Source organism: Malaclemys terrapin, chromosome 1, assembly GCF_027887155.1.
Source record: "Malaclemys terrapin pileata isolate rMalTer1 chromosome 1, rMalTer1.hap1, whole genome shotgun sequence".
Lineage (NCBI taxonomy): Eukaryota > Metazoa > Chordata > Testudines > Emydidae > Malaclemys > Malaclemys terrapin.
The window spans coordinates 346724787-346747205 of NC_071505.1; the positions used below are offsets into that span (position 1 = coordinate 346724787).

Sequence of the window (22419 nt, forward strand, 5' to 3'; positions counted from 1 at the left end):
CAAGCCCTAAGTGTACACTCACTACCAATTATTTTATAGGTCAATTACTCGGGCACCTTTGTCATTTGTGCTTTTTGAGACTATACTCCAGAACTTGAGCATGTTTAGACAGTACCAGCCATTTGCCGGTCAGCTCCTATAACATATTCTCAGCACCTCCATGGGACCTGTGTTCATTCTATATATTTTATTATACCCTTAGTATAACAGTTAAGGCTCTAGTTCCCTGGGATTATAGTGAAATTATAAAAGCAATGTGATTTTATGAAGTCACTAGAAATACCCTGACAGTTCAGATCATACTACTTTGCAGGGGGACATTAATGCACAGAAACCTGCTGCAGGCCTCTAAAAATAATGAAGTTTTTACAACTTTAGTCAATTTCATTACTAAGGTACAGACATACCGAACCGCCAACACCAAATCCTGTGTTGGCTTGTCCAAAGAGCCCAGTTCCAGTTCCCGTTCCAAATCCAGTGGCAGCATTTGTGTTGGCAGCTGTTCCAAAAAGGCTTCCAGACTGCGAGGCTTGGGTTGCCCCAAATAAACCCTGCAAACATAAATCTTGTTTGAAAAAGGACCAGTATCTACTCCACCAAAGAACAGTTCTAGCACTTTTGTTGGACTATTGCCAAGATAAGTAGCTCTGAAGATCAGAGTGAATGCTCAGAAGCCATGATAAACCCTTTGATAGGGAATGGAATAGATTTTCACCAACCTATATTACAGAAGATTTACAGCTTTACATACAACTAGCTCTCACCCTCTTACCATCGTGTTTGTATTTGGCTGTCCAAGAGTGCTGGTGTTCCCAAAAGAAAAGCCAGTGTTCTGCGTTGTGGTGGCCTGGCCAAATGGTTTGCTGAACAGACTGGTAGTCTGCTGAGGCTGCTGACCAAAAAGGCTCCCGGCTGTTCCTGTTCCAAAGCCAGTTGTACCTATCATTGGCAAGGAAATGAGAGTACAGATTACAGACTTAGAGCCCGGAGTCACATTGAGGCACTGGAGTCGAGTAAGATAAATGCACAAACCAGTCATTCAAAATCAAGTAACAGTGGCATGTGGAAAGTCATGAATACTGTATCCAAAATTTAAAAAGTTAATGGTTCATGTACCCTGTTAGATGTGATTTTTTTTAAACCTGCCTATGATCATCAGTGCTAGTATTAAACAAATACTGTGGGGGGGGGGGGGAGAAGGGTGCTATGTCAGGGTGTCTTCCCCTCCCCCCTGCTCCTGCACCCTGCTTACCCCATCTTCCATAGAGCAAGGGGGACACACGAGGGAGGGAGCTTGTATGCAGTAGCTGCCATCTCAGGTCTCAGCAAGCTGATTTAATTAACAAGGCAGTGTACTTAAGCCTGGGGTCAGCTACTTAAAGAGGAAATGCATATTTTTTTCTCTCACACACAGGGTGTGTCTCTATGTCTGCTCTCCCTCCTTTCCTGCTGCCTTGTAGAGTGTTGTGAGAGTTAACCCTTGAGGCTCAGTCAATTGCTAGTTCATTTAGCAGTAAGGTATTCCCTGGGAAATATCCCACCCTCTGACTCCGCCACCTCAACCAAACTTCACAATCATCACTGTGTACCAGTATTAAATTGTTTAAAACAGAGGGGGGGGGGGGGGGGGAGAGAGAGACAGCGCGAGCCTTTTGTCTGTTGAAAAAAAATTCCCTGGAACCTAACCCCTTCATTTACATTAATTCTTACGGGGAAATTAGATTTGTTTAACATCGCTTCGCTTAAAGTCGCATTTTTCAGGAACAGAACTACAACATTAAGTAACGAGTTCCTGTACAAGTCTGCCCTAATACTGCACATCTGAATGTAAGGAAAGGTTACCACAAGTTCTGTATTGCAACTTAGTTACCAATCTAATCTATTTTTGAGCTGTTCTCCCCACTAACACATTTCAGTTTTGGGCTAGCACTGATTTTTTAACAAGATTGTTTACTCCACTTGGTTTTCAGTTATTTTCTTTGGTCAACAGACCCCTGCAATGGAGGTACACACATGCTGCTTGTGCCAAGAGGGCAGCAGGAGGCTAGGTTTTTTCATCTAACGTAGCAGAAGTTATCCCAATTTTGCTCTAATGAAGGAAGTTCCTGCAAGTATTGAGTACATTTTCTATTGGGGTTTTGTCCTGATTTAGTTGGCAGAACTGAGCTAGACTTCACTCCCATGTGTTTGATTGATTACACTACCAATATCATGAATGAGTTCTATTTATCAATGATTTTTTTTGTTAATAGCACACAAGGACTGTAAGCTTTCTTGTAATGTCAGATCCCCTCTCAATATTTGTTGAAAGACATTACATTGGTGCAGGAACTGATGCAAGGTTTGTGTAACAAGTGTTTAACAACCAAAGTTTGATAACAGTCATAATCTAGTTGTATAAAGTGAGTTTACTAATGTAAATTGTCCTAAGAGCAAAGTGGGGAAAAAGGTAAGTAGCCTTGAATTCTCAAGTACTAAGGTCTATGGTGACAGTAAAGCTAGCAGCTATGTCAACACTTACTGGTTCCAAAAGCCGTTTTATTCTGTCCGTATGAAAAACCTGCATTAGTGGTGGAGGAGCCAAACAGTCCAGTAGCTGCGCTGGATGTAGCTGTGGAGGATCCAAATAACCCCGCAGCTGCTACCGCTGGATTTGAGGGCCCTTTCCTGTTTGCCTGGTAATCTTCCAAACGGAGTTCCTAACCAAAAAAACCACCAGTTTTCTTTACATCGTCATGCCATGTGGGACAAACCAAGTTTGATCAATTGTGTTGTAGCTCTTAGATGCACTAAGCTCAGAAATTGGACACCTGCCGCCCCCTCAAAAAAAAAATCCCAACATATACAGAGGGTACATTCAAAGTTTATTGCCACTTTAGAGATGTTACAGGTTTCGATAATATTATATGCTTAAGTTAATTCCAGTTCTAATGGTAGGTTTCCTTAAGTCCACCCACTAGTTCATGTTAAGCTTGTGAAAGGTTTTTTTTTTTTTTTAATAAATAATGACCCACCTTGTAAAGTTAACAGGGCCTTTTGACTAGGAGACTTGTTTAAGTTTTACAAACAATTTGCCTTTCACGTGAAGAGTTTTCAGAGTGAAGACAATACTACTAGAGAGCTCCACAGTCCCTAAATGCTAATTATCCTCTCACTGTAAAGAACAATTCTTCCTCGTAGAGGGAATGTTTCTCCCTTTCATCCCAAGATAGTCTAAGAGTTATTTTCAGATCTGTAGAGGATGCCATGTTAAGCATTTAAAAGCCCAGCTGATGCAAATGAAAAGCGAATTGCTCTACTGGATGACATGTCAGCCTGCCACAGGTATATCACTTTAGAAAAGTAACAGCCTTCAAAGAACAACATCATTAAAATGATGCAGGTACCGAAGATTAAATATTTTAATGTACTGTATGGACCTAATGTCAGGATGCTCATATACCATACAAGTCATAAGACCAAAGCTTAGTGAGGGAGGAAGCAAAAAAGTTTAAATCTTTGATTTGACTGACCTCTAGGGATTTGCTTTCATACTCCTTCATAGCAGTAATACACTGGTGCTTAGTGCTGATGTTAGTGCTAACTCCAGATTTTACCATAGTATCTGTGCCGGTTGGTGGCTGCAAGAAAAGAGTTAGATACTCAATTTGTTTCACATCCACCTATGTTTTTATAAGTGTAAATGTTTACTGTCCAGATACATACTGCCTAAATACAAAGCCTAAATTTAGTACAGGCACCGGAATGGTGCAGCACAGTGCTATGTGTAGCTGTGGCCTTCAACATCAGTCAGCACAGTAAATTCCCCCCCAGTAATTCTCAGAATTCAGTGCAATTTGCCTTTTTAGTTTGTAATTTTTAAAGGCAACATGTCCCCAGACTTCTGATATAGTTCTCTAAAGCCTTTGAGAGTTATCCCCAACAACCTTTCTCCCTATCCTAGGGAGGATCACATATGCTCAAGTTTGTTCTCACTATTCTGTCCATTCCTTTGAAGTTCATCATTTCCTGAGAGATGGTTTCAGTGAAACGTCTCCATTTCTATTAAGATGCTGCAGTATGTTGTGTGCACTCTCAGCCCTCTAAGCTTGTAAAGATCAGTCACAGGGGTGTTTGGCAGGATGCGCCGCATCCTCAGCTTCCCTCCAGGGCAGACAGAGGTTGAAACCTTTCACTATTACCCCATTTTTGCAGTTTCTCCTCTTTCGGACCATCATTCACTTCTCAACTGCCACAGAATCTTCAGAGTCATTTATTCCAGACATCTCTTAAAGGGGCCTCAACCTAAAGAGTAATCTAGAAAGATTCTTGGTGTTTCAATTAATCTTTCTAGAGCTGCACTGACTCCAAAGGGGACAACATACCACTAACATACCAACAAAGCTTAGTCTCCACTGCTATTAGTAAGAATTTAGTCTTGATTATAAAAAAGTTGCAATAGAATTTTAACATTTGGCAGCACTCTGAAAATTCTATTTTAAATGACAGCTAGTAATAAAGTCTGTTTGGCAAGAATTCAGACAAGCTCTAGGTCTATGCAGCTCTAACAAGTCTAGATGAGAAGTTAATCTAGGTTTCCCATACCAAAGCAAGCTGGTGAATTATTTCCGGACAACTGCTTGCACAAGCTGCCTTCACTGCAATAGTTCTACTGAAGCGCACATGCCTTCTACAACTGCCTATGTATGAATCAGTTATTTTATTCCACAGTTCCTAGCAAGCCAACATTTTAAAGTAAAGAATAGCAGAATGTACAGTTCCCTACAGTAAGCAGAAGTTAGACCGTAAGAAAATACACAGCACTTACGTTAAATTTAATGGTAGTCCCAGTTGGAGCAGCAGTAAAGCTAGTTGGCCCAAAGAGAGAGCCAGATGTACCCCCGAAAGGGTTGGAGGCAGTGTTAGTGGTTCCAAAGAGACCTCCACTGCTGGTACTTGTTCCAAAGTCTGTAAATAAGAAAAAATCCATACTAAAATGAAAGTCATTTGAGATTTTCCAAGTGTGTTTTTTTTTGTTTGTTTGTTTTTTTTTAAAGAACTACAACCCAATTATTTTATTCAAACCACACTAGAGTACTGAGATTTGAGAGACAGAGTTAAGTTTCAGAACCGTGCATTTAAGCTTAAAGGCTTTTCTTCTGTCTCCTCCTTTCATATACCACTTAGCTTCGTTGGTTGAGGACAAACTTGGGATAGGTTTCATGAGACAGTCATGTATATAACCTATAGATCAACGGCTGTTAAGGATGTAAAAACAGACCAAGACATCCATATGACCTAGTCTAGCTATTTAGATTGCACCCCCAACCATTATTGTGCTACTATTTCTTCACGTTAGATCCTAACTTAGGTTAACCTCTTTGGGAAAGAGACTATATTGTCTGTCAAACAGAATGCATATTTGTGGGAGACTGTGATACAGCTGCCTTAAGTTATATGCAAACAATGCTCTGGCAGTGGCAAAGACCAGCTAGACTCAATGAATACAGGTGGGATCAAGTATCTGTCTCACAAACTAATCCAAGATAATGTAGAACTACATACTACCATGATATTAAGAAAACAGGTCTCAAGTTTAATCTTGTCTGGCACAGATTTCATCCTGCTTCTCTGATGACCATCTCCTGCTTGGAAAACTCCCCAAGTTCCTGATTTAACACTCCCTGTATTACCTACAAGCTTCTTGATCCTCTAGAACAGGGGTAGGCAACCTATGGCATGCGTGCCAAAGGCAGCACGCGAGCTGATTTTCAGTGGCACTCACACTGCCCGGGTCCTGGCCACCGGTCTGGGGGACTCTGCATTTTAGTTTAATTTTAAATGAAGCTTCTTAAACATTTTAAAAACCTTATTTACTTTACAAACAACAATAGTTTAGTTATATATTATAGACTTATAGAAAGAAACCTTCTAAAAACGTTAAAATGTATTATTGGCACGCAAAACCTTAAATTAGAATGAATAAAGAAGACTCGGCACACCACTTCTGAAAGGTTGCTGACACCTGCTCTAGAACCTTTCAAGAGATTCTGTGAAAGCTTTTCATAAGGCACTAAAGGAGCATCAGTGGAATAAGTAAAAACATTGCTACTGGGGATTCATACCAATGCAGGAACCCTACATTTACATTCCCCTGAAGCAATATTCTGTAGCAGAAGATCAAGCCTGTGTTCAGTACATTCTACTACCAAGCAATGGAGAACGTAAGAGTAACAATCCTAGCCAGTTTCACTCTGCTCCTGGCACCACAACTAGGGAAGTTGTGCGCTATGTGAACGGCTCGTGCGCTAGAAGATTAATTCAAGAGGCAATGGAAGTGATTCTCATGCAGTTCAGGAATTAGCTTGGTCCCTTGGGGAAGCAGGGGCGAGGAGTAACTCCTCTGGCTCAGAAGAGTTTGTGGCAGCAACTGCAGGGGCTGTGTTGTGCTGTAAAGGAAGCCTTTTGCTATATGTTTCATAACAGGCGTTTCTAACATGCTAGTGCCAGAGGATTGAATAGTGATTTATCCCGATACTAGAAAGAACACTGTTGCAGGGATTAAAAACTAAAATGAAACGAATCCAATAGGAAGATCGAGTCTTGTAACTGGACAAGCTGCAAACAGTAATATTAGCCAATGTATTTGAGATCCATGTGCCAGAGTCCTAGCTCCCGATTATATAAACAGCAGAGCAGTTCACCTCTGAGTACTGTGGATCTCAGTAAATGCTACTGTTGGCAAAGCTTCAGGGAAAAGGTAGTGAAGGCACAGTTGTCAATGAATCTGCACCATTTGTTCAACCATGTGTTTCATGCTAGTTTAACCATTGTCCTTCAATGTTTACTTAAAACAAGAAACCAGAGCTGGAAAGCATGCAGTAGTTTCTACTCACTTCCAAACCCGGCCGGTTTATTCTGAGCAAAGGCATTATTCTGGGATGAAAAGAGACCTCCACCAGTGCTGGCAGTCCCAAACAAGCTGTTGGAAGTTCCAGTTGATGTTCCAAACCCAAAGCCAGTGCTTGTGGAGGAGGTGGCTGGTTGGCTAAATGTACTTGAACCAAACAATCCTCCTGAAACCAGAATACACAACAGGATTAAAGTTAAAACAGATATTTTCAGCAATACTGGGTGAATAAGTTAGAGTGATGAATTCTGGTTACTGAGCAACTTCAGCTATACCTGGTTTAGTCTGTGTGTTCCCAAAGAGGCTTCCTGTGTTATTGTTTGACCCAAAGGCTGATGTTCCAAAGGCTCCTCCACTGGTGGTACCAAAGCCTGCATCTATACAACCACAACAACATGTATAATGAGAAGGGCACATACACACAGGAACCACGTACTCCTGTTGTACTCCCAGCCTTCCCTACTCCATGACTATGAACAAATCACGGTCTCAGTTTTCTACCTGAATGATGCAATTTAATATTTTTACAGCACTCTGGAAAAAATGAAGTATTACAAGAGTGGTTAGTGTCAGTCATCTATGTTGGAATACAAAGATTCCTGTTCCATACTGTAGAGATTTCCATTGTTTACTTTAACATTTGGCATTACTTTCACTCCTTAACTGAATAGCTAGATTTGACAGGCAGCACTACATATAGCTTATTAATGTAAATTTAGAAACACTGCAATGCATTTTATCAGCCATTAAGCCAGTACAAGAACATTAGAAATCCATTAGGGATAAGCATGTCCTGCTTATAATAGCACTATTTTGCATCCTGGTTGGTAGGCTCAGCAGATTCCAAAGATTCTTCACCATGGGCAGCAACAGTGTGCCCTTCTCCTTCACTGTCTTCCTAATGTACCTCAACCGCAACATGAAGGAACTGCCTTTGAAGATTGGACTTCCCCCACCATTAGAATTGCTACTGTAGCTACCCAGTGATCACTTTGCTGAGTACACATGAAATTACAGAACTATTATATCATCCACTTACTTTGTTTGCTAGTGCATGAAAACCAACTTTTGAATCCAGTTCAGTTTAATGTGTCAGTTAAAAAATACAAAATTCCATCATGTCCAACTAATTCCCACCCCCATTCATTTCTCTTTATCTGCAGTTTACAGTTCCAATTTGCAGATTACTTCCAACTACCATTTCCACTACCAGTAGTTTTTCTTCATTAAAAAAAAAAAAACCACCACACAATGGTAGCTCTATTACTTACTTTGTCCAAATGTTGTAGTAGTCCCAAAGCCACCAGCGCTGCCTCCAAACGGAGTTCCAAATGATTTGTTAAACATTTTCAAGATGTATCAGGTTTTCATAAACCTGGAAAGAAATCAGATAATTCAGTGATTCGTCCAAACCCAATTTTGGGATGTAACTTCTCAGCTTCTTTACATCCACAGTCAGTGGCACTAAAGTTCAGAACACTTGAGTACCCAAGTCAAAATACATCAAACCAAGATGAAATCCTGCATTACCTTATGCGACAATCATTCTTCAGGACAATCAGAATTCAATTAAGGAGTGGGAATCAGAGAACGCTCACATAACCTGAACAACATCATGGGAACTTTCAGTCTTTGAAAAGTCAGTGAAGAAGCTGATTGGGTTAAAATGTTACCAGACTGTCATGCAAGACAGATATAAAGTTCCACTTAAAACCTTTATAGACCCTGCTCCTGTCCATTATACTTGCAACCTGAAATGAGCCAAGTAGCTTCATCCATGAGTCTAAGATATCAGTTTCTGTAGAATTTAAGCTTTCATCAAAAGAGTTTTAGTCTAATTATGGTTACCAAGAACCCCCTACATGTGAAACAAGAATAGCCAATACATCATTCTCCTTGGTCCAAAGACAAAAATCTCTAGTGCCTCGGTTGCTGAATTAATGACACCATAGGCAGTTTTGCTGGTGCTATTTAGATCGCTATGGGCAGCAGTAACTGTAAAATCATGACAATTTCAGACTTTCTTGGGCAAATCATCAGAAACAGAGGCATGCACTGTAATTATTCACAAGGTAGGAGAACACTCCCCTCCCCACCCCAAAAAAAAGAGGCTATGGAAGGAGAAGAACAAAGATCACTCTCCTTAGAGCTTCCAGGAGGCTTTGGGAATGAGGAGGGACCTCATTCTCCTTTCAAGCAGTTGGGAGGAGAAGGGGATGTTCAAATTTCAGACCCTTACTAGCTAGAAGCTGATGCAATCAACCAAAGCCCTCCAAGCACTATGGCAGAAATTCCAGAAGTACCCCCATCCCCACCTTCCTAGCATCTGAGGACAGCAGAGGGCAGAACTTTACTAGGACATGGCTGCTGTCCTTGGACTTCAATGGTGGTGCCTGGCCCCATTCATAAATTTCTTACTTAGGATTGGTAGATGTCCGCTAAGTTTTCTGTTTTTTTACGTTCTGTACACCGTGATAACCAAGGCATAAGCTATATTTTTTCACCTCTTCTGACAACTTCACCTGAATTCTGGCATACAGTCTATTTCCACCAGGACTTCATCCAACATTTTGACCACCACCTATTCCACCCCATTTCCCCAGGTGCAAGGTCCAGAACTAGCAACATTCAAATACACGTCTTTGTGGTGATATACATAACTTAACTGAAGTGGGCATCTTAAACAAACCAATAAAAAAAGCTTTCTATAATGAGAACTGACTCTCCCTATTCTTACTCCAAGTATTCTATTTGTTGACTACCTCAAACAAGACACAGGAAATGGAAAAGCAGCATACAGACATTACGTTCATGACAGACTTCCTTTTGTGATACCTTTTTGAATTTACTACTCACGCCATTGTTACAGAATTTCCTTAACTACTTTTGAAGAATTATGGAAAGGGCCTTTGGAAAGCCTAACAATTGCAACCATAGTTGGTTCTTTAAAGACTATCAGGTACAGGCCTGATTTTTCTTTGTCATCCCTAGTATTTTATTTACTGAGATGCTGGGTAACGCTACTCTAATCCCAGATGCACCCCAAATACCAAGATAATGTTTAGCAGATTATTCTAAGCATAACCTTAACCTTTTGATTAAAAAAAAAAAAAAAAAAGACATGGTAGATTCACCAGTCAAGGTCTTTATCCACAATAAGAAATTACATAGTTTTTCTGCACCAGCGCTACCAACTGGAAAGGCTGCTGCATAGACAGGGTGCAGGTGTTTTTACCACGGTCATAAAAAATGTTTATGTCCTGTCTGTGCTACGACTTCCAACACTGGTAAGTAAGTGTACAATGGTGCAGAACACTGATCATCTTTCCTAGTGTGTATGCAATGTTACTGTATCCATGTTGGTCCCAGGATATCAGGAGAGACAAAGTGAGCGAGGCAATATATCTTTTATTGTACCAACTTCTGTTAGCGAGAAAGACAAGCTTTTGAGCTTACACAAAGCTTAACTTGAAGAAGAGTTCTGTGTAACCTCAAAAGCTTCTCACTCCAACAAAAGTTGGTCCAATAAAAGATATTACTTCACCTACCTTGTCTCTTATGTTTCCTAGTGAAGACACACCTCAAAGATGCCTATTATCTCAGGTGTCTTCTAAAGAACAATTCAGAGTCAGCATGTTGATAGAGTGCCAAATGTATGGTATAATTTAATGATAAACTGTTAGCAGCTCAACATTTTTTTCCTTCTTTAGTTTCTTCAAAGTTCTCCCATGATGAACATCCAGCCACAGCAATTTATTGCCAGCCAAGTTCTTAAGTTGCTCCCCAACATTAAAAAAAAAAAACACTCTGAAAGTCTCACCTTTGCCTATCCCCTGGTTACTCTTTGCAGATGACATGTTTTCCCCCACTCCTCCTATTATCCTGCATGAAGACGACATACATAGCAATATTAGCTTCTCTGTAGTCTCCTTATCCTCTGCTTGTCTCCTTTACACCCTTGTGATGAAAGGCCATACCTACACTAAAGAACTGAACTCTTCTTACACAGCTACGATGCTGTTACAAAAAAAAAAAAAAGCTAGGCCTGAACTAAAGTCAAGACTTGCTGAAAGAAAGAGTGAGCAAGAGTCAGGCCCTGCCCAGTCACAAAGCAGATGCTTGCTTGAAGGTTCACTGTCCATTACATGAACTTGGCAACAATAGGTCTGGCGTTTCAAAAACACAAGCACTCTTGGCACTAAGTATTCAAGTAAACACATTCCAGAAGAGTAGGACCAGAACACCTTGAAACAAAGTTATGGTGTAAACACACTCCCTGAAGATGATACAGGGACACGTTGACCCCTCTTAAAGATAAGGTTAGGATGAGAGTGATGGATAGAGATGTTCTGATCAAATCAACATGTACAAGGTAATGGGTGGTAACTAACCGTGTCAGAGGGGCAATACGTACCTTATCTGTGTCAGTGTATGAAAAAATGGGTCACAGAGGGTGTGTCTTTGTCCAACCGAAGGGGGACTGGAAAGTCCTACCATTCACTGAGACACATACACTGTCATAGGCACACATGTGCTAGTGCAAATGTAGGCAATGATCCAGGCAGCTAGGACCATGCTTCATTGACAATAAACTTGGCCAAGTGCCTTCACTGCAGAACCACGGCTGTGGTCTTTTTGGGAAGTTCGATCGAGGTCTGCTGGGACAGCTATCTGTGCAGAGCCAGCAGGGCACACACAAAGTGCGCACACACACACACACCCCAAACAGACTACAGGAAGTAACTGCCCAACTCTATTCAACACTGGTGAGGCCTCAGCTGGAGTACTGTGTCCAGTTCCAGGCACCACACTTTAAGAAAGGTGTGTATAAACTGGAGAGAGTGCAGAGGAGAGCAATAAAAATGATAAAAGGTTTAGAGAAACCTGACCAATGAGGAAAGGCTTAAAAACTGGGCATGTTTGGTATTGAGAAAAGAAGAGGGGGGACCTGATAACAGCCATCCTTAACATATTTTAGGACTAGCAATCATTTTCCATGCCCACTGAAGGAAGGACAAGTAATAATGGGCTTAATGTACAGGAAAGGAGATTTAGGTTAGATATTAGAAAAAGCTAACTATAAGAATAATTAAGTTGCTGAATAGGTTTCTAATGGAGGTTGTGGAATCCCCATCATTGGAGGTTTTTAAGAAACAGACTGGACTAACACCTATCAGGGATGGTCTAGGCATACTTGGTCCCACCTCAGAGCAGATAGATGGACTTCATGACCTCTCGAGGTCACTTCCAATCCTACATTTCTATTATTCTGATTCTATAATGGTACCAGTTTAAACAGTTCAGTGTGTCCACTCTAGCCATGCTGACTTGTTCAGAAGCAATTCAATTGTTACATACTCTCATTACTGCCATTTTAAACTGTCTCAACTGCAGTGCTTTATGGGTACCTAACCAAGAGTTTCCAGAAGCAATGCATTCTAGATTTCAGACAGCCACCAGTACCACTTTAGGAGAGTAGTGGGAAAGTTATCCAAAACTGGTGCAGACTGAAAGTGCAAACTCTAGTGTAGACAAGGAATGATTCACTGAGTTTGGCAGGCTTCTTAGAGCTTGTCTACAAATGAAAGTTATTCGAGAATGAGGCTACGTCTACACTACCCGCCTGAATCGGCGGGTAGAAATCGACCTCTCGGGGATCGATTTATCGCGTCCCGTCAGGACGCGACAATCGATCCCCGAATCGACGCTCTTACTCTACCAGCGGAGGTGGGAGTAAGCGCCGTCGACGGGAAGCCACAGAGGTCGATTTTGCCGCCGTCCCTACAGCGGGGTAAGTTGGCTGCGATACGTCAAATTCAGCTACGCTATTCACGTAGCTGAATTTGCGTATCTTAAATTGACCCCCCCTGTAGTGAAGACCTGCCCTAAGGCAGGGTGTTTATTTAAACTGGAACAGCTATTCCAGAGTAACTCCATGTATGGACCCTCTGATTCCGGAATAAGAGTCTTTTTTCTTGTTTAGCTTAATTTACTTCAAAAGTTGATTTTTCTTCATTTCAAAGGATTTTTATTTATTTAGGCCAAACTTTTATACCTTCCTGTATATATTAATTTCTGTATCATCTTTACTTCCTAGTTCTGAAGTTCGAGATTCCTTCTTCGATTACATTGCTCCTAAGCAGCCTAAATGACAATTCAATTTTAACCTCCTAACTTTTCCCTTTCGACTTGTAGCTTTCTCACTTCCCTGAAACAACTCTTCCTGAAGCTTAGCATGCCAGTAGTATTGCTTGGTATGATGCCACAAGAATGATAATTAGGGTTACTAAGGCCATGTCTCCACTAGGAAAACTTTCTAATATGGCTAACTCCTGCATCAGCAACTCAGTATAGAAGATAGCCCACTGGCTTCTGCCACTGGGTTTTAAGCACTGTCCCAAACTTACCTACTGAGTAGCTTGATGCCAAAGTACTTGAGTGTGGCAGCAGCCAATCTACACTAGGGTGTTACCAATAAAACACTGATGGAGCTGAACTGATATTGGGGAAGAAGGGTTGTTTCAAAAAATTCTCCTTGCATAGACAAGGCCCTCAAACCAAGATCTAAGTGAGTAACAGCCATTCCTTTGCTCCAGAACAATCTGTACCAATCATCTTTTACAGCTTTATAAAAAAAAAAACTGTGTGGCTTCCAACCATGTTTCTAAGTGACAGTCAACCAATTTCTCCAAACTTAGTTGAAGTCAATCAACGTTAACAGATTTTTGCCTGTTCCAACTTATCCATCGAGGTTTAGATCCCAAAGGCTAGTAGTACGCCCACACTATATTATATTCTATGTATAGTGATAAAAATATGCTTACATTCCATTGACCTGAGATGTATATTTTTATCATAGTTCCTGCCACCCAGACATTGACAATCAATAGCGCTGCATCCACTTCTAGAACCTAACTTCTCTTTCCTACAGTAAACTATTGACATTTGAGGTCTCAACACTTGCCTTTCCAATTCTCGCTTGCCCCTAAATCACGTACAGTTGAGCAACTTCCTCTACTACTGATATCCCTAGAGTTTATCTAATCGAAGGACTTCTCTCCGCTCCTTTCCCCCACAACTGGTTTAACATACAACCAACCTCAATTTTCATTTTTAAACCAAGCTTCCTTCTGGATGAGCTGGAGATGACAGAGTCTCCCATCCACCCCTAAAAGTACTCTGGTGCCCAAACTTAACCAAATCCTCTCTTACATGCACAAGATTAATCCACCCCATCCAGGTAACCATTCTCTCTAATTTAAAAACTGGTGCCATTCATAAGTAGTGAGTAGCTAATGTGAAGGAAAAGTTATATCCCACTGCATCCCATCTGTAGCTTTACACTGCAAGTTACTCTGCGCTAGAAATTTTAATTTTTGTACCTTGTACAGCAACAAGCAAATCAAAGCTTAAGTGATTACCAGGACTCTCCCTGAAGGCTACATGTAATTACGATTACTCCTCTCTAGAACATCGATAATCATTGTAGCATCTGAAATATGAGACCAGTCCCCTCACCAGAGCCAAACACTCCCACAAACAGATCTTAATATCCGCTAAACCAGCCTCATTGACTTGAAAAAAAACATCAACAAGTTGAGAGAGGAGCCCTATAGCTACCATCCCATTACCATTTCAGCCGCCAGGATTGGGGAACTCAAGCTGCTTTCACCAGACAGGCTAGAAGACTTGTAATGCTAGAAGACTTGTAATAACCACAACACAACAACTCAGATACCTTCTGAGGAGACACCCCCCCGCCCCCCCCAAGCGATACACCCCCCTCCACGCTGACGAGACACCCCACCGCCCCCCCAAGCGATACACCCCCCCTCCACGCTGACGAGACACCCCACCGCCCCCCCAAGCGATACACCCCCCTCCACGCTGCTGAGACACCCCACCGCCCCCCCCAAGCGATACACCCCCCCTCCACGCTGCTGAGACACCCCACCGCCCCCCCCAAGCGATACACCCCCCCTCCACGCTGACGAGACACCCCACCGCCCCCCCCAAGCGATACACCCCCCCTCCACGCTGACGAGACACCCCACCGCCCCCCCAAGCGATACACCCCCCCTCCACGCTGACGAGACACCCCACCGCCCCCCCCAAGCGATACACCCCCCTCCACGCTGACGAGACACCCCACCGCCCCCCCAAGCGATACACCCCCCTCCACGCTGACGAGACACCCCACCGCCCCCCCCAAGCGATACACCCCCCCTCCACGCTGACGAGACACCCCACCGCCCCCCCCAAGCGATACACCCCCCTCCACGCTGACGAGACACCCCACCGCCCCCCCAAGCGATACACCCCCCTCCACGCTGCTGAGACACCCCACCGCCCCCCCCAAGCGATACACCCCCCCTCCACGCTGACGAGACACCCCACCGCCCCCCCCAAGCGATACACCCCCCCTCCACGCTGACGAGACACCCCACGCCCCCCCCAAGCGATACACCCCCCCTCCACGCTGACGAGACACCCCACCGCCCCCCCCAAGCGATACACCCCCCCTCCACGCTGCTGAGACACCCCACCGCCCCCCCCAAGCGATACACCCCCCCTCCACGCTGACGAGACACCCCCCCGCCCCCCCAAGCGATACACCCCCCTCCACGCTGACGAGACACCCCCCCGCCCCCCCAAGCGATACACCCCCCCTCCACGCTGACGAGACACCCCCCCACCCCCCCAAGCGCTACACCTCACACTCTGGCGACACACCCCATCCCCACCCCCCTCTGAGGAAGCCACCACCCTCACCCCAGGAGACACCCGCCAACGCCACCCTTTGAGCCCCCCCCGCGATATACACCCCAAGCCCCCGCCCCGTTCTGGGGGAGACGCGCCCCCATTACCCCCCCAGCTCTCCCCTCCCCCCGGGGAGCACGACCCGCCTCAGGTCGCTCCCCCCCTCCGAGGCTCAGCATCCCCCCGCCGCCTTGGGGGGAGAAGCGCCCGCGCGGCAGAGGCAGAGCACCCGGGAGGCCTTCGGAGCGCCGCGTCCCCCAGGGAGACCAGCGCCGGGCACAGGAAGAGGCCCGAGGGGCGCGGCGGCCTGGTCCGAGCCGGAGCCGGGAGAAGGGCGCCGGGCTCCGTCCGCGGCCCCGGAGCCCGCCCCGCCCGCCCGCGCCTTACCGAGGACCCGGGCCCCGCCGAGGGAGCGACTCGACCGCGCCGAGACCGAGCGGCACCGCCACGACGCCCGCCGCCGCCTCACAGGGGGGGAAACTGCGTCACACTCCGCTCGCGCTCCTACCTCCCGCTGCGCGCCGCCTCCCCGCGCGCCCCATTGGCCCGCCTCGCCCCGGCTCCGTCAGTCTATTGGCTGCCGCCGTTTGAAAGCGAGGCAGGTCCCGCCTCCGGCCAGGCTCCTCCTGCTGATTGGCGGGCGGGTGTTTCGAACGTCACGAGCGAGCCGAGTTCTCATTGGTCAACAGAAGAGCGGTTGCTGTTGGGTGAAGGACCAGCAGCCGTCTTTTTCCAGCGGCTGGGACTTCCCAACATCCGGGTCCTTTAATCACCTCTCTAAAGGGCGGGGCTTAACCCTGCTGCCGCCAATCAGAAGGCAGCACGGCGTTCCCATGGCAACAGCCTGGGCGGGTCAGCGGGGAAAAGAGGGGCTCCTGAGCCACGTGGGTGACCCCCAGAGTAACGCAACCAGCAGCTCCCCCACGTGCCCCCGAGTAAACCAGCCCCCCCATTGCAAACCTGGCCTGGCCTGGCCTGCCCCACCGCACAGCCAGCCCCACACCCTCAGCAGCCGGCTGCCCTAGCCGTGTTCTCTCTGATAGCCTGGGACCGACACGGCTACAATGACACTTGTATGGGTTTGCAAGCAGCATCAGTCTGCTCAGTGCGCTACGAAAAGGGATGGATCTAGACCCGTGGTTCCCAAACTTTAACAACGTGTGAACCCCTTTCAATAAAATGTCAAGTCTCGCGAACCCCCTCCTAAAAATGAATATTTCCAGGGATTTTCTCCTTTACCCGAGTATAAATTATAAAAGCAGTGATCTTGGAGATATAAAATGTGTATTTATGGCATGCTTATTACACACTATTTATTATTAATTATTAATCATTACAGAATTTGTATTACATTATGAAAATGGCAACACTCTTCCAAGATCTCACTTTCATAGCTTGTATCACTTTGTATAAGCCTGTTATAAGACAAGGCTCCTATGTTTCATCAAGGAGTATCAGATGTTTAAACAGCAGGAAGGTATTTAAGAAGACAACTCCTACACAAAGAGTTCCTTCTACACAAGCATTCAGGTCTCGGGCAGTCTAGGCAAACAACGCTCGTTACAACAAAGCTTAAACTTGTTCATAATAATTTTAAAAACAATACTAGCTGTCTATTTAATTTTAAAAACAGCAAAAAATATCCACCTCCCTTTCCATTTCTTATAAGGAATCCTGAAGTTTAAATCTCCTCAGTGTGATAGAAATACTTGCTTTGATCTTCTTAGTTCTTGGACATTCAGGGGCTTCAGGCTGCAGGCCCTGTGCTGCCTGGGGTCCCTAGGGACAGCTCTGTCTGCCATTAGGGAGTTTTTCCCCCGAGAACCCCCTGTAACATTTTGCGAACCCCAGTTTGGGAACCACTGATCTAGACTGTTCTCAGTGGTGGTAGATGACAGAACAAGGAGCAATGGTCTCAATTTGCAGTGGGGAAGGTTTAGGTTGGATATTAGGAAAAACTTTTTCACTAGGAGGGTGGTGAAGCACTTGAATGGGTTACCTAGGAAGGTGGTGGAATCTCCTTCCTTAGAGGTTTTTAAGGCCCAGCTTGACAAAGCCCTGGCTGGGATGATTTAGTTGGGGATTGGTCCTGCTTTGAGCAGGGGGTTGGACTAGATGACCTCCTGAGGTCCCTTCCAACCCTGATATTCTATGATTCTACGAAAAGCAGATGGGGCCCCTGTTCCAAGGAGCTGAGAATCTAAAGAACCCTGTCCTGCAAGCTTTTATGAACATTTAACTTTAACAGGAGTGACTCCATTGAAATCAGACTAGACTGGCAATATAGTTTGACCTTCTAGATTAGAAAATTTGATAGGCAATATAAATATAATATACCACATGAAGGTTAGATGAAGCAGTACAGAGCTTTTTTTCTCTTTATTTTACACTGCTTTCTTTGATATTACTAACCTTATTTCTTAGACGGGGAACTGAGACGTGGAGCAGAGAAGTTGCCTGCTCTAGCTCTCACATAGTGAGTCAGATACAGCCTGGGATCAGCCTCCAGCCCCAACACCCAGTTTTCTGTTTGAACTACTACTTGCACGGAACTTGGAGGGAGGGTCACAGGTTGCAAGAGGGAAGAGTTTGGACGGGACACCAAGAATTCAGTGCCTGTCTACATGGCTGGAGATTTTGCTAAAGTCAGAGCATCGGTAAGCAGTTCTCTTAATCAAGAGCTGGTTTAGTTTTTGAAATATGAATTCATTACATGTCATTACCAAGCACACAATACATTGTATTAGTAGGTGTAGGCACTAAAGCATATAGTTTATATTCTCTTGGACAACATTTTTAATAGCATAAAGACGGATTATTTTTATCCATCAGGCCTTTTACTAACACCTTGTTGGGTACCTATGTACAATATATCTCCATGAGGCAGTCTGGCCTAATGAATATACCACAGGACTCAGGAGACCTAGGTTCAATCCCTGGCTCTTCCACTGGCCTGCTGGGTGACCTTGGACGAATCACTTCCCTCTCTATGCCTCAATTTTCCCATCTGTAAAATGGGGATGTTGATACCAACCTCCTTTGTAAAGCACTTTGTTTGAAAAGCACTACATAAGATCTAGGTGTTATCGTTATGTGATGGGTTTCTGGGTGCGAGGGGTCACATTGTGCATTATGTCCAGTCTACTCTGAAAGATTATGAGCACTGTACAGGTAATAGACAACAGATCTGTTTGTGGGAATAAGCTATACTTGTATAAGACACCTTCAAACCAGCATAACTGCAATGTAATTCTTGCTAGAAAATAACAACACCCCCCCCCCCACACACACACACACGTAATGAAACCAGTGAAAAACTTGTGCATGGACCAGGCCTTAAACCAAACTCAGCGCGTCCACACTGCCATTTGTACCTATCTAAAGGAATCCATTTAAAAACCAACTTAAGTCCAAGGAAGGCAAATGGATAAGGCCCTACCAAATTCATGGTCCATTTTAGTCAATTTCATGGTCATGGGACTTTAAAAATCGTAAATTTCATGATTTTAGCCATTAAATCTGAAATTTCAGAGTATTGTAATTGTAGGGGTCCTGACCCAAAAGGGAGTTGTGAAGGGGCTGCAAGGTTATTGTAGGGTTATTGTAGAACTAGATAAGTTCGTGGAGCATATGTCCATCAATGGCTATTAGCCAGGGATGGTGTCCCTAGCCTCTGTTTGCCAGAAGCTGGGAATGGGTGACAGGGGTGAATCACTTGATGATGACCTGTTCTGTTCATTCCCTCTGGGGCACCTGCATTGGCCACTGTCGGAAGACAGGACACTGGGCTAGTTGGACTTTTGGTCTGACGCAGTATGGCCGTTCTTATGGGCTGCGGTACTGCTACCCTCACTTCTATGCTGCTGTTGGCAGCGGCACTGCCTTCAGAGCTGGGCAGCTGGAGAGTGGTAGCTGCTGGCCGGGATCCCAGCTCTGAAAGCAGAGCCACCAGCAGCAGCAGTGCAGAAGTAAGGGTTGCATGATATGATATTCCCACCCTTACTTCTGTGCTGCTGCTGGGGGGGTGCTGCCTTCAGAGCTGGGGCCCATCCAACAGCCGCTGCTCTCCAGCTGCCCAGCTCTGAAGGCAGTGCAGAAACGAGTGTGGCAATACCCCAACCCCCCTAAAATAACCTTGCAACCTCCCCCGCAACTTCCTTTTGGGTCAGGGCCCCGAATTTGAGAAACGGTGGTCTCCCCCGTGAAATCTGTATAGGGTAAAAGCACACAAAAGACCAGATTTCATGGTCCATGACACGTTTTTCATGGCCATGAATTTGGCAGGGCCCTGCAAAGGAAAAGCACAAGGTGGTGGACGGGGGAACAGATGAGGGAGGGAAGAGCAAAGGAGGCAGAAGGCCCCATTCTTTGCTGGTGGAAAGAAGCCACAATGTAGCCAGAAGGCTTCCAGCCCACACCGCTTCCTGCCAGGCCCCAGGCAGGAGGGGGCATTGCTGCCACACAACCCTCCCCCAGCGACTCTGTCCCCAAGGGTCACTGCTACCCGCAGGGCCGCTGTGGCTTGCAGCACCATGGGGCAGGCCCAGGGCTGCAGGAATAGGGGGCAGGCCCAGGTCAGGCTGCGGGGGCAGGGAGGCAGGGGCAGTGTGGGGCCAGGCCCCAGGGTGCGGGGGCAGCGTGGCGCAGGCCCAGGGGTGCGAGGGCTGGGGCAGTGTGGGGCAGCCCCAGGGCTGTGGGCAGCACGGGGCAGGCCCAGGTCGGGCTGCGGGGCTGGAGCAGGGGCACTGTGGGGCAGGCCCAGGTCGGGCTGCGGGGCCGGTGCAGGGGCACTGTGGGGCAGGGAGGGAGGCTGGCGGCGAGCGGGCGCCGGGCGGGGAGACGGACGGGCGGACGGAGGCGGGGAGCGGCGCAGGCGGAGCTGCGGCCCGGGGGCGGAGCGGGGGGCGGTCCCGCAGCCGGCTGGAGAAGGGCGGAAGGGGAAACAGGTGAGCGGAGGCTCGGGGCAGCCCGCGGGGCGCCGGGGAATGAGGCCGCGCCGCCCGGGCCAGCGGGGGGACCGGGGTGGGAGCCGCGGCGGCGGCCGCAGCGACGGAGGGAGCCGGCTCTGGGCCCGGCCTTTGCGTGAGCTGAATCGGCCGGTCTCAGCCTGCCGGAGGCCGCTGCACCTTTGGGCGCGGGGGAAGGAGGGGAGCTCCCGGGGGCGGATCCGGGGAGGGGTTGGGGGGCAGGCGTGGGGGGGGGGCAGGAGCCGGAGGGGGGGACAGGCGGGGGGGGCAGGAGCCGGGGGACAAGGGTTGGGGCATGGAGCGATGCGGGGGGGTGGGTAGGAGCTGGGGCAGGCAGTGGGGAGGGGGTTGGGGCAGCAATAGGGTTGGAGGGAGGAGCTGGTGTCTTAGAAGGAGGGTTTCTGTATTTCCATGCCCCAGGTTGGCTAAGGTGGGAGAACTTGGGCAGCAGCTTTGGGGGCGCCCTTTAGGAGAGCACAGGCTGGAGGATTGGGGACCCCACCTTCCTCCCCAAAGCTGCTTCAGGTGAGGGGGGTGGGCGTTTGTGGCTCTGATCAAACTTCTGGCACAACTCAGTGGGTGTGTGGCTGAATTTTGGAGCTGGCCCCCAGCACATTGAAACCTGAGGGTATATTTGCCCAGGCAAAGGCTGTGTCTCTCTCAGCTCTGGCGGCCAGTCCCGCACCCCAGGAGCTCAGAGGAAGGTGCTTCCACGGAGGGGTGTTCATGGGTATCCTTCCTTCCTAGTAACTGGGGATGTTTGCTTAAAATGCAGACTGCGGGCTACCCTGGTCTTTAACAAGAAGGGGCTGACAAAGGAGGTGACCACCCCAGTGGCCTGTGGCTGTGTGAGCAGGGACCAGTTGCCTGTCTCTGGGTTACAGGCCAGGGTGGCTGTGTCACCTTCAGCCTCCCTACCAGAGTAGGAAAGAGCTGAGTTTAGACACTTTCCCTCACCTGCAGGTCTAGTGGCTTTGGTCAGGATGGAGATTTGGCTAGAATAAACTGGGAAGAACAATCCTGCATTGGCTGGGGAGACTAGAATAGACTAGATTAGTTTCTCTTCTGTGACTGTATTGTTATGTTCGAGTTGCTTCCCTCTAAAGGGAGGTCTATGCTTAGGATGGCGTGTAGAGTACAGACCCTGCATGCCCAGTTAGCATGGGTATGAATAGCAGTGTAGCTAGGGAGGCATGGCTTAGGCAAGTGTAGACAAGGCCTTAGTGCAGGGGTGGGCAAACTTTTTGGCCCGAGGGCCACATCTGGGTATGGAAATTGTATGGCGGGCCATGAATGCTCATGAAATTGGGGGCTGGGGTGAGGGTGCAGGCTCTGGGGTGGGGTTGAGGGTGCTCCAGTATAGGGCCAAGGGGTTCGGGAGGTGGGTTGGGTGCAGGCTCCAGGTGGCGCGTACCTCAAGCAGCTCCCAGAAGCAGCAGCATGTTCGATCTCTGGCTCCTACGCAGAGGCGTGGCCAGGCAGGTCTGCGCATTGCCCTGTCCGTAGGCGCCGCCCACTTAGCTCCCATTGGCTGCGGTTCCCGGCCAATGGGAGCTGTGGGGGCGGTGCTTGGGGCGAGGGCAGTGTACAGAGCCCCCTGGCTGCTCTTACGGGTAGGAGCCGGAGGGAGGGACATGCCGCTGCTCCCAGGATCCATGCGGAGCAGGGCAAGCCCCAGACCCCGCTCCCCAGCAGGAGCTCGAGGACCGGATTAAAACGTCTAGAGGGCCAGATGTGGCCCCCGGCCGTAGTTTGCCCGCCCCTGCCCTAGTGGCCCAAACTGACCATTGACCCATCATTTTT

At 46.9% G+C, this 22419-nt stretch overlaps 2 protein-coding genes across 5 annotated transcripts in view; one reads left to right on the forward strand and one right to left on the reverse strand.

Annotated features, from left to right (window-relative positions):
* Positions 1–16130, reverse strand: part of NUP98 (nucleoporin 98 and 96 precursor) — a 54916-nt gene extending 38786 nt beyond the window's left edge. For both annotated transcript variants that reach the window (XM_054015961.1, XM_054015960.1), the window contains exons 1-9: positions 16037–16130; positions 8161–8264; positions 7165–7266; positions 6876–7055; positions 4808–4947; positions 3513–3620; positions 2522–2699; positions 773–939; positions 408–551 (exon numbers count right to left, since the gene is read on the reverse strand). In XM_054015961.1, the coding sequence (XP_053871936.1) occupies positions 408–551; positions 773–939; positions 2522–2699; positions 3513–3620; positions 4808–4947; positions 6876–7055; positions 7165–7266; positions 8161–8236 (1095 nt within the window). In that variant the 5' untranslated portion in view covers positions 8237–8264; positions 16037–16130. The remainder of the gene's footprint in view (positions 1–407; positions 552–772; positions 940–2521; positions 2700–3512; positions 3621–4807; positions 4948–6875; positions 7056–7164; positions 7267–8160; positions 8265–16036) is intronic.
* Positions 16131–20570: 4440 nt separating this feature from the next.
* PGAP2 (post-GPI attachment to proteins 2) overlaps positions 20571–22419 on the forward strand; it is a 35211-nt gene continuing 33362 nt past the window's right edge. Inside the window, exon 1 of one of the 3 annotated variants that reach the window (XM_054015967.1) lies at positions 20571–20595. The gene's annotated coding sequence lies outside the window, so the exon portion shown is untranslated. Of the gene's footprint in view, positions 20596–20649; positions 20732–21000; positions 21347–22419 lie in introns of those variants that run through there. The other 2 variants (XM_054015965.1, XM_054015963.1) reach the window with 2 other exon arrangements.